This window comes from Cupressus sempervirens, chromosome 5, assembly GCF_028749045.1.
Source record: "Cupressus sempervirens isolate cs-2001-9-10 chromosome 5, ASM2874904v1, whole genome shotgun sequence".
In the NCBI taxonomy this organism is placed as follows: domain Eukaryota; kingdom Viridiplantae; phylum Streptophyta; class Pinopsida; order Cupressales; family Cupressaceae; genus Cupressus; species Cupressus sempervirens.
The window spans coordinates 513,380,065-513,392,553 of record NC_143122.1 but is presented as its reverse complement, the minus strand read 5'-3'; the positions used below and the strand labels follow the sequence as shown (position 1 = coordinate 513,392,553).

At 37.0% G+C, this 12,489-nt stretch overlaps 1 protein-coding gene across 2 annotated transcripts in view; it reads left to right on the top strand.

Moving 5' to 3' along the window:
* Positions 1-12,489, top strand: part of LOC149556961 (putative ATP-dependent DNA helicase CHR12) — a 235,337-nt gene that overhangs the window by 174,916 nt on the left and 47,932 nt on the right. The window contains exon 10 of one of the 2 annotated variants that reach the window (XM_089831603.1): positions 984-1,202. The exons of the other annotated variant lie outside the window; for it this stretch is intronic. Within the exon in view, the coding sequence (XP_089687729.1) occupies positions 984-1,202 (219 nt within the window). The remainder of the gene's footprint in view (positions 1-983; positions 1,203-12,489) is intronic. 2 annotated transcript variants of the gene reach the window in all.

Sequence of the window (12,489 nt, the reverse complement as noted above, 5' to 3'; positions counted from 1 at the left end):
GCTTGCACACTTCATAGTGATTAGCTAATGGCATATGTTGAAGGGTCTGTCATTCTATAAGAATGTTTCTATTATATGGCGCTAATGTATTTGGTGTGTGTGTGTGTGTGTGTTTGTGTGCACGTGTGAATTACCATGTTTGATGTTTACACAATGAAGATAAATACTTGTTTCAGGGCTTTAAGACTGGAAGGACATAATTATTGGTTGTTAATAAGTCGAGATTACTAGTTATATTTGTTTTCTAAGAATCAGATTGTACGGCTATGAAGTTCTCTGTAAACAACTGCTATGGACTACGATTATAGCAGGAATCGTATGACCTTTTCTCCGTAGCATTTATACTTCAAAACATAGTGTTGAGATTCAACTTTGTGAAAGAAACTATTTTTTGATTCAGATTCAGAGTTAAATTTCATGCAAGGTGGAAAAAATAGCGAAAACATGGAAATTATAATCACATTTTATTTTATAATTCTTTTTCTAAATTATTTTTTAGAATATTTCGTTGATTTTGTAAGACTTTCAGTCTTCACTATCTGAGAATCAAGATTAAGGTGTCTTGGTTGTCAGAGTTACTAAGTCTACAGTTCAAGGCTGCAGAGTCATCAAGCTTGACTTGAACTTGGATTTAAGTTTCCTCTCCAACTCTCAAAACTCTGCTTTAAAGTTCATCCTGTTTATGCTGATCTTTGAAAATACGGTGTCTTAAAATTATTTGCAATTTACCTGTCATTGAAAAAGATGATTTTTTTACTAATTCAGAAATAATTGGAAATTTAGCATAACATCTGCATTAGTCATAAGCACATGATGGCTTTATGTTATGTTTATCTGAAAATTTTATGCATAATAAAACAGTTTGAATTATTATCATTGTATGCTGCTTCTCTTCATCCATTTGCCTGGTTTTATACTCTTTAATTTGTCAGATAGGTTAAGTTATGAGTGTTTCATTTCTGAATTTAATGATTGGTGTGCAGCATTACTATAGTCCTGTATGATGGCCGCTTGGATGAACGCAAGGCTTTGAGGGAAGAGTATGCAGGGGATGGAAAATTCAATGTGCTGATTACCCATTATGATCTCATCATGCGTGATAAATCTTTTTTAAAAAGAATACACTGGCACTACATGATTGTGGATGAAGGGCACCGCCTTAAGAACCATGAGTGTGCTCTTGCACGGACTCTAGTCACAGGGTTTGTGAAGATTAGTTTCTTTAACTCTGTCTATATTTTTCTGTGTGGCTTTCGATTAGTTCATTCAACTGCAAATTTAGGCTACCAAAAAGTAATGTTTGTATATATCTGACATGAGTTATATATCTTGCAAGTAGTTTTTTTAAGGAAATTGATTCTAAAATTTGTAAAATGTAAGCACACACTTTCACCTATTAAAAATCATCATATAAAAGATGGGTAGTGAGGTATCTGGTATGGAAGAAGAGTGAGAAACAACAATGTGTTATAAAAAGACGTCAATCAGTTGTAACAAAGACCCCATGGCAAGTGCAGATGTTGCCATTGGCATCCTTTTAAATATCGCCTGCCTAAAGAGAATGACCATAGATGGTTTTAAGCAGAGGTAGGACATATGATTTTCCAATTTTCAAATCACAATAGCAGATCTCTAAATTGATTTGGTCAATGAAGAGTATCTGAAAATCATCTTGTTTCATGACTTTCCATAACTACAGATTTCACCACGAATATACTTTTATTGCACACCTGCCTAAGGAGAAGAACCTGTATCATTTTCAAGCAGAGGCAAGAATTCCTCTTCTTCAACTACAAAATCCTTAGTTTATTCCAGATTCTTTCTTCAACCACAAAGTCGTTAGTTCAAACCCTGTATCCCTGTATCATGTGATGCCAGATTATTTTTTCATCTATAAACTCCTTAGCTCAATGCAGAAGCATAACTGTTCACAATAATCTATGTGTAGATTTTGGCTGTGGGCTCCTGTACAAATTTTTAAAGTAATCAATTCTGAGAAAAATGCTATAGAAAGTTGGGAAATAACAAGTGTCACAAAGGCTTTTGACCACTTTCAGTTGAATACAAGGAAACCAAGGGATGTTGTCACTGCCTCCTTTAAAGTGCCTCCATGCTAGAGATGTTCTAGTGACTTGGACACATTGGATGGCCCCTCCATGGTTGCCTAAGGTCCTGGAAAGTTTTGGAATGGCTGGTCGTTTTGGTGATGGTCAGGGACATACCCTTCCTATCCTGGGGAGTACTACAATCAAATTTTTAAGGGATGGCAGTCAAACTTTAATTTAATTAGAAAAAAGGAAAAGAAAAACGACCCTCACCTTTTCAGAAAGATCCTGGAAACTCTGGGGATGGTCAGGGGGATTACTTTATGATTCCAGTTGTGGAGAAGAATGCAGTCAAAACTTCACAGAAAAATGCAAAATAAGAGGAAAATAAAAGCTCAATTGAATATTCTGAAATGGATTTATGATCCCTTTCAAGCATCTATGCAGTGTACTATAACACAATTTGAACTCTTTATTGAAGAACAGGACAATGAAATGTTGACTGCCTTTGTTAGAGCTATGTTCATACGGTACCATTTGCCTTAATTGTTATCGCTGTCATTGCTATAATACTACTGTGAATATGATTTCATCATAGCTGAAAGTTAATACAAAAATAATTTTTGCATTACAATAGAACGTTCATAGGCCCAGTTATAATGTGCACTTTGTATTGCATACCCAAGTTTTGAGCGAGTTCATCTACAACTACAATTTTGGTGTGGATAAAGTACAGTAATACCATGACTGTCACCTTTGTAAACATTAAGAATTAAATTGAACTCTAAAATTTAAAAGTGATTCAGAGAGAGAAATTAGTCTAAGTTACCGATTTGGATGCGGACTCGGTAATGGATGCGGGAAGCGGATGCCGGAGGCGGGAATTTTTTTTTTGAGGGATGCGGATGCGTATGGATGCCTCTGTGTGTGTGTGTGTGTATATTGCTAGACATTATATATATAAGTGTCTATTTGCTGTCCCTCACAAAACACCCGACATTGCTTACATAGGGCAATATATAAATGTCTATCTGCTGGGAGTTCATTGAGTGCTAACTGCTGTATATGGCTTATCTACCACAGAGGAAGCTGTCTATGTTAGGGACTGCTACAGCAGTTCCATATAAGCCTGAAATACTCCATTAAGGGTGTTGTACAAGATCATTGAGGTCCGCACCAGGCCTGTAGCTGAGTTCTGGGCAGTGACTGAGACTGTGACAGAGTTCTGGGTAATGATTTGGTCAGTAAACAGAAGTTAGCACTCAATAAACACACCCTGCCAGCATCCAACACACTTCCAAACGCATCCCGCATCCGTCCGCATCCGCTTCCGCATCTGGGGCTACAGGGCACGAATCGGTATCCTAGAAATTAGTCATTAATGTCCACTGATAATTAAAACTAAGTTTACAGGAATAGAGATCACAGCAGTTTACAATAGGAAGTTCTTCGAATTAAGATTCCTAGAGCCAAGACAATAAAGTACAGACCAACTTAGTAAAATTCTTTATCTCAAATTTGAAATATATTTTGTCTTTTCTAAACATTTTCTACATTATGTCATTCTTGTGAACATAGGATGCATCCCAAGCCTTTAAACCCGTCCCCATCCCCTGAGGTGTTTTTGGGATGTCCCTTAGCCAGCCCTACAATCCGGAAAATGGAGGAAACATCCAAGAATGCGTCCCTAAGATCAGGGACACCAGTCCTTTAATTGTGAGCTATTCCTCAAGCATCCTGGGGATGGCCAGACATCTCTTGGTGAAAAACAATTTTTGTAATGCTTAAAAAAATATCATTCGTAATATTAAAAATAGACTGTTAAATATATCATGACAGCAGCAATAAAACATATCATGACAGCAGTGTAACAGCAATTAAATTAATCATGATAGCAGTGACAGCAACAATTGTAGGATAATAGCAATACACATGCTTTTCAGTTTCATACTTAACGGACTGTAGTGTAACATCAATAAATATATCATTATTTGGATTCATATGTAATGATATATGTTGTATAATAGTTGACACTAACAGTGATATTTTGGATTTCTGATTCCATTGCTGAAACTTAAGAATTCTTTATGTGGCAATAGAGCAGCTGCAAAAGAGATTAGAGGTGCATTTTCCATGGTATTGTGGGATAAGTACACAAACAATCTTTTTTTGGAATATGATTGGCATACAGGCTTTTCCAGACATCATCTACCAGCATTTTAACATTTTGATGTTATAATCTTCTTCTTCTGCTGCTGCCTCTCTCTCTCTCTCTCTCTCTCTCTCTCTCTCTCTCCCGTCTCCCCGCTCCCCAAAAAGCAGCCCCGTGATGGCCCAATCCTATCCAAACAGGCAAACAGTCTTGAGGAATCTCCTTGTATTATCTTTATGGATATTGTGATTAAGTAATAGTAAGTAAACCTATGATACATGATAATAGTTACAGGGCAATCTTCCAGGAAGGTATGTGCAGTGATCTTTTGTCAAGATGGTGAGTTCCCTTCATATAGACCCTTCATATAGACTGGTAATTAATCTTTACTGCAAATAACTCATGATAAGGTGGAGACTTTTTTAATGATAGTGATTTGGTCAAAAGACAAAAGCCAGCAATTTGTATTACCAATAAAGACAGCAATAAGCAATACCATTCATAGTTAGTATAAATGAAACACTAGAAGCAATTGGAGTTGGACAATGAAACAGTGTGTTTTTTTTACAGAGAGCAAGCACGACAAACAATGATTATGTAAGACAAGTCAATCAAACAATAACCTGATACTAAGGTGAGAAACTTATATTAAGGTGATGCTTTATATTAAAACGGTACATTTCAAATTGAATGATTTGTTAACAAGTGTGATGGGATCAGTTAATAGCCTTATCGATACAGCAGAAAGTAGATTGTATTAAACATACACATTAAAATAATGCAAAAGGGGTGATATCAAGTTGGAATCGTTTTGTATGCAGTGATTACTTTATGTTTCATTATTGATAAAGAATGAGAAGATTAGTAAGGTAATAATCAACGGCTGTGATCCATAATGGAGATGTATTTCTCTTGGAAAGAATGCATCCCCTGAAAATAGTTATAAATTGAAGAATGTGGAACTAGAAGAAAGAAGATATTTGAGGATTATATTGTTGTAAAGTGAAGGGCTCAGTCGAGCAGAATAATTTATTGAGATGGAAGCATATATTTCAAATACATAAATCAGGGAAGGCTTCATAATAGGACTGCATGATTGAAAGTTTGATCAGATAAAACATTAAAGTTTCAAGGCTTATAATAAACAGACTTATACAAGGTTATGCACAGTTTTAGGGTCATAAATTCGGAACACCAGTAATTCCCATAGGCAAATATATATCCAAGTTTTAATCTGAGCTCTCTTTTGTCCTGATGATGGTTCATAGAGTGTGACCCAAAACATTGACTGAACAAGCTCGACTCATTCAAGATCCAGAAGCATATGATAAATCATTATGTATTGTGGAAGCCTGCTAGCACTTATATCCAAGTTTATGTAGGGTTTGAAGTGCATTATTTTGGGAGCACCAATCAGGTTTTGATAAGGATCAACATCATCTACTTACGTATACAAATCTGACTCTATATCAGAAGCTCAGGAATGTTGTTATCATTCATAGTTATGTATTTATTTATTATTTCTTTTGATTGTTCAATTGTTATATATAGTGCAATTTAGTAGATATATCCATTGTTCCAAAAAGGGGACATTAGAAGTGGTGTCAGAGCTGAATTTCCTGCTGGGCTGGGGTGACTTTGGGAAATGTAATGTTGAATCCTAGCGATAGAAAATATATAATTATGTAATGTTCGATTTCTCTAATTCTGAGATACTATTCATTTCTTCACAATTCAAATGAAATGTATACACAATTTCTGATGATAAGGTAATTATTTGAATGATGATTAGTTCCGAATGCATACGCTGATATAAAATATGATGGCATAGCAATCAAGATAATAAATATATGCTTTTTTTGATTTACAGGTGATTATATTCATGACTAAGAGCATTCTTGGTACTTGATACTGCTCGATGTGTCTAATATACTATTAAGAATGTGCATATATGTAGGCCGCCTCTGATAAGATAAATTATTTAATGTCCAACAAGAAACCAACAAGGGACCAAAGCACTGGAAAGAGTACAACAAGGCAAACGCTAGTAGAGGGAGCACCAAATGGTGTTTGAGGAAAGAACAAGCAAGAAAAATAACAAGACAAGAAAAAACTAAATACTCATAGACGAGAAGTCGTCCAAAACCTAAGGATATGATCCAGGGCGAGGGTGCACCCCAAACTGTTGTCTCTCAGAGCTGCTAGAGATAGGGTGATGCGGCCGAGTGTGTTTTCTGCAAGGCCTCACAGATTTGGTGTGACCCAAGGGAGGGTTGAGAGACCGCTTCGTCCCTAGAGCAGGAGGCACAAGCGTGAAGGAGGCGATGAGCTGGTGTAGTCTGTCCCAAAGGGAACATAAGTTGTAGAGTGTGATCACAAAGCCTCAAGGCCTCCTCGAGGCAAAGCGCAAGACACCATTGGTTAGTGTATCTCAAACATGAAGAAAGAGACTTGCATTCGCCGAACAAGCAGTAGAACTTCCCCCAAACCTCATAGTAGATGCGGCAACGTAAAAGAAAGTGGGTCTTAGTTTCCTTCTCCCCAAGGGGGCAAAGGAGACAAATCCTGTTGTCTCTATTGATCTTGTGGTCAATTTGTATATGTAGCCGATCAGAGCCTACCCTAAAAGATCCCAAGGAGATTCAAAGGGCCTGAGTTCAACGAAGAATAGGGTACCAAGGGTGCACAATGACCCCAAATTGGATATCCATGTAGTTCTTAGTGTAGAAAGCCATCATGGGGGAGAGCCCCTAAGAGGGTTACTCCAAGTTGTGATAATATAGTGTCTGTAGGTGTCAAGCTTGACATGTTCATTCAACTTCTACTAAAGGGGAAGGAGGTGAGTAGGGGAATCTAGAGAGAATTGAAAGGGGAGAAGGCGATCCATCGTAGTCTCTATTGAACCAAGAAGGGTAGAGGCTTGTGCAAACCAACAACGAGCTCTTCTATTATGATTAGAGACCATGACTGCCTCAAAAGAGCAATAGGCTAGGTAAGAGTATTTGTGACGACCTATATCAGAGTCCCAAAAACTTTGAAGTCGGCGGAGAAATCAAACTAAATCAAGGATGGTTCCCAACTTGGAAGGATGACCCCAAACTCGACCAAAATGATATTGTGGGGGCATGACATTTGATAATGTGGCAGAGAAAAAGGCTTATACTCTCTCGACCGAAGCCCAATTGGACCAAGAGAGAGGCCCCCTACACAATAGATCAATAGAGGATGGTTGGCTTGACCGAAGAGTGCAAGAGGGACATCTTGATAGGGGTAACCTAGAAGTGATGATTGAAACACTATCTCTCAGGAATAGCTAGGGAACCGAGCCCCTTACTAACTCGGGGCTGCTTGGTAGATTTCAAAGTGAAATAGGGTCCGGTGAACTTAACCCACACGAGCGAAAAGAAGGCGAAGGGAGTTGATGTGGAGCCGAGCCTTGAGGTGAGGCTAGTGTCGTGATTGGCAAGGGGAATGTTAGTTTGTGGTGACTAATCTGGGAAGTATTGTACAGTCTCCAAAATTCCTCCATAGGGTTCGGGCTGGGCGGGGGTTTGGGGGCGGCAACCCCCAATACAGCCTTGGGCAATAGCCCACGATCGTCAGGGGTTTAGGCACATGGCTCGTGATTATTTTTGGGGAGGGGCTATTTTATCAACTATTTTTCTGTAGGCCGACATGTGATTATTCTAACCCTAAATTTGTAAGCGGCAAAAATTGTGTATAAAATGGCTTAGGGTTAGGGATTTCATAATGGGTGATGCGATAATAGCTTCTTGCGGCAGTATTGAGTTGTAAGGGATTACAGATTGTAATAAGACTATAATCACTAGATAGTAAAAATATATTGGACTCGCTGTTTGGTGGATGTAGCCCAAGGATTGGGCGAACTATGTTAAATCTTTGTGTCTAATGTTCTCTTCTGTACGATTTATTATTTTCTGATATTGGATATATTTGCATGTAATTGTTATTTCTGTCTTTTTAAATACTAATAAGTGGTATCCGAGCTAGGTTGTTTTCAGCTATCCTCTACAGGAAAGTCTCATGGTTGAGTGGGAGCAATGCCAAACAAGGGTAAGCTGAAGGTTGAAAAGTTTAATGGGCAAAACTTTCAGTTATGAAAAATGCAAAAGGAGGACTATCTTTATTAAAAGGATCTATGGTGGCCATTGCAAGGAAAATCGAAGAAATCGACCGCTTTGACAGATGAGGACTGAGATATTTTGGATAGGAAGCCACTTGGAAGTATTCTTTTATGCCTGGCACAATTGGTGACATTTAAAATTACAAAAGCAAAGGCAATTGAAGAGTTGATGCAAACCTTAGCAAAGCTGTATGAAAAGCCCTTCACTTCAAATAAGGTATTCCTCATGAAGTGTTTATTTTATTATGAAGATGGCAAAAGGTTGATTTGTTGTAGATTATTTAAATGGGTTTAATATAGTTACTAGTCAATTATCTTTTGTAAATGTTAAATTTTGATGAAGAAGTTAGGGCTCTCTTGATTTTGTATTCTTTTCCTAAAAGCTGGAATGGCTTTGTAATGGCTGTGATTAATTCTCTTTCTGGATCTAATACCCTAAAATTTGATGATGTGATTGGTGTTATTCTATAATGTTCTCTTTTTGGAACATTAGAAATATTGAAGTCTTATTTTATGCAATATTAAATTGACTTTGAGACTTAGGCTCAAAATATTAAAAAGGTCGATTTAATGTTATGTAAAGGACAAAGGGGTAAGGAGGAACAGGACGAAATGCTTTAGGGAAGTTGAAGAGCCACAAGGGAAGAAGACAAAAACCAGATAGGAGCTGAAGAGTCTTGGTTTGCGCCTTAAAAGGATAAAGAGGTTCATTGTTGGGTATGCTTGATTTTATTATTCAGTTTAGTTTCCTCTCTTGTGAGAGTCTCTGAAAGCTTCAGCTTTCAACTAGTTGGAGGACGTAGCCCCTCGTGCTAGCAGACAATGGACGCGAACCCATTGTCCTGGGAAACATCACTTCAGGTGTTTCATTCGCGCCTACAGGTTCTTATCCTATCATTCCAATCCCACTGTTAAATCTGTATTTAGGATTGGTTTGTGTGTATTGGTTATTGTGTTGCTATTGTATAATACAATAACGTTTTAGTTGCTGGTTGTTATATTGTTGTTGTATAAGGCAATACCATTGTTTAAGGAACTATAAGAGTTTGCTGGTTTCATCTCGTCAGTTTGTAACTCATGGTTATATGTTTGACACCTTGAATGTTATTCTGGAAATAAGGAATTGTTAACTTGTGGAGAACCCTTGGTTTTATTTTTGTCTCGTATTGCATGTTCTTGTAATTGAATCCGAGTATTATATTTCTAAAAGAGACTGGATAAGTGCCAGTTGGTTTTTTCTACTATTTTTGGTTGTGCTGGAAACTATCTGCCAAGTTTTATTTTTGATTATATTGCTCAAAGAGAAACCAATAAATATCCTGTATTGGGATGTTACAGTGGTATCAGAGTTGGTTTTCTATCCAGCTTGTGATATTGCATGAGTAACATAACTTAAGGTATTTGCAGCTCTGGAAATTCTTATTTTGTAAAAACAATGAAATAACTATTTTGCTATATCATTGAGGACGAAGCGGGTTTCTGCAAATTAGTAACTTTTAAAAGAAAGTGTGTAGTGATTGAAATATTATTATTGGTTGAAGGCAAAGCATATCTTAAAATACCGGATTGAAAGAAATATTTAATTTAAATCAGCGGAACCTGATCGGTAAGGAGATATATTTTTTTGGTGTTTTGGAAAGGATTTGTGGCACTCTTATAAAGCCAAATTTGCTTGAAGTACTATAGAATTTTTAATTAAGCACTTCATTGTTTCTAGGCAATCATATTAGAGTTCAAGATTATATTATTTCTGCTACACATTTTGTAAGGCAATAGTTTTATTTTATCTAAAGCCTTGTGGTGAAGAATACATTGGAGAGAGGATTTGCTCACTTCTATTCCGGTTGAATTAAATTGACCCGTTTAAAAACTTGGAGCTCCTATCATTAATACTGGTAATCGTTGGATACTGGCATGGCTTATTGTGACGAACAATTGCTTTAAAAATACATTTGTGCAGGATGATAGTGGAAATCATTTGGGAAAATATTATCAAAATGATACAATATTCATATTTGGCAACTTGAGGTTGATTAAAATTTGGGTGCAGTAAATAATATTGATACACAAAGACCTTGTAATAAGGCGGGGGAATTATAGTTCTGACGGCATCAGGAGGAAAGAAAATATTTTATCGGGGTATCAATAGTGAAGCCAAACACATGAGATATTGAACATATATTGACAAAATAGTGGTGTATTGGTTACCTAATAATTTATAAATTGACTGGGCCTTGGACACCAGGTTAGTCGATAAATATTTCTTAGGGAGGCACTATATTCACAGACAGCTGAATTGAAATATCTTTTCATTATCCTGAATCATGTTTGAAGTGCATGCGGCATGAAGAAGTTTGCATCATAGGTTAGGAGCTGTCATGGGAGCCTGAAACAATTCCTACGATTGGGTATTCTAATAGCTTGAATGGTTCCAAGTCGGGCCATTACTGATTGAACAGAAAAATAACTGTGCAAACAGTTATACCAGATTTGCCGTCACAAATTCAAGCTCAACCATTTCTTTAATTGCGATCCAATCTGAGCGGCTGCTATAGTGGGTTCCAAGAGTAGGCGACAATATTATGAGCTGATTTGAAATGATTGTTCTTAGCTTAATGAAATCTTGGTGCAACTATTCTTGGGAGAACCGTTTCATAATTTTGGGCAACGTGGCAACATCCTCAAATGTTATTTTTGCAAACTACATAATGCAAATTACTGTTTCATCATTTTTGGGCAATGTGGCATGAAACGGTTTATTATTTGTGCTTAAGAGCGTCCACTTAAAATTCCAATTTGTTGTTACTTCAGATACTTTAATAATCTCTATCAGAGTACACTAGTGGTGCTCAAATTGGTAACTGAACCTTGGAGGAAAGAAGACACAGGTGGAGGAATTGTTAAATGACATCTTTCTCTAACCTTGTATATGCGGACACCATATCACGGGCATTATGGTAAAGGGAGGCTTTTTTTAATCCATGGAGCAAGACCGTGCTTCTCGATTCTTTTCTGTTATACAGAGAACCAACAAAATAGAGTCTTCTCGGGGTCATGTTGTAAAACGAGCTTACAAGATTCTTTTGTACTATGCTGAGTATCTTTGAAAGATGGTAGTGAGAAAAAGAGACTAGTCTGATTACGAATAAGGTCTGAATTCTGTAGCGTCTGGAAGAAATCTTATTTGCAGAAGTTTTTCCAAGTGTAGTAGAGTCTATTCATCTTCTCTCCCACTGTTCGACTTTTTGTGAAGAGGTTAATTCAAAAATTGCTAAGACTAAATTTAATTGGTGAATATGAACTCCTCGATTCTTGTTCCAATGGAGTTATTTTAACAAACTTGTGGCAAACGTCTTCAAAGTTGCGAACATAAAGTGACGAGAATTGGGAAGAGACAGTTGAATGCTAAAGGACCTAAGAGACGAGGAGACAACCATTTTTTGTTACAGATTATTGAGGACAAATAGACGAATGGTTACAGGTACTAGAAGGAGGAACATGACTTGAAGTTGCTACGAGTTGTAATAAAGTATGGTTTGATTATAGTTTTACACTTAGCTTTATTGGACAACAAATCATCACATAAATCTTACTTTATGTTTCATCAAATATTGTGAAGGCACGGTTATGGAAGATGGCCAGCCATATTAGAGGATGTTGAATATGAATTGAAACAGGTCATCCAAATGGAATTACAACTTCCAATGATAACAGGTGCTCAGAGGTGCTCGCCAACCAAATATGTCGAGCATTTTGTGCTATGGATGTCAATGATCCTTGTTCAAAATTGGATATCTATAGTCGTGTGCTAGAGTCTCAAGTGAATAATTTTTTTTGCAAAGCACCATTGTAATGCCAATCACAAAGAAACAATGGAAGCAACATTTGGCTTAGGGCAAAGGCAGTTTCTTGAAGCTGTCATCATGCACGGTGATGCAATTGTGATTACCAAAAATCACGAAAGACAACATAGCTTATAAAGCTACACATTATTCTCATTTGATCTTGTTGTCTGTGTTGATTTTTTGAGGATGCTTTATGTAACCTGTAAAATGAAATTGGTGTGCTGCATTCAAGCTTGTGTTAGATAGAAATTTCAAGGTTGGGGATTAAAGGTTTATCGAGCTAGGACCGTCCCTATTTGAGCA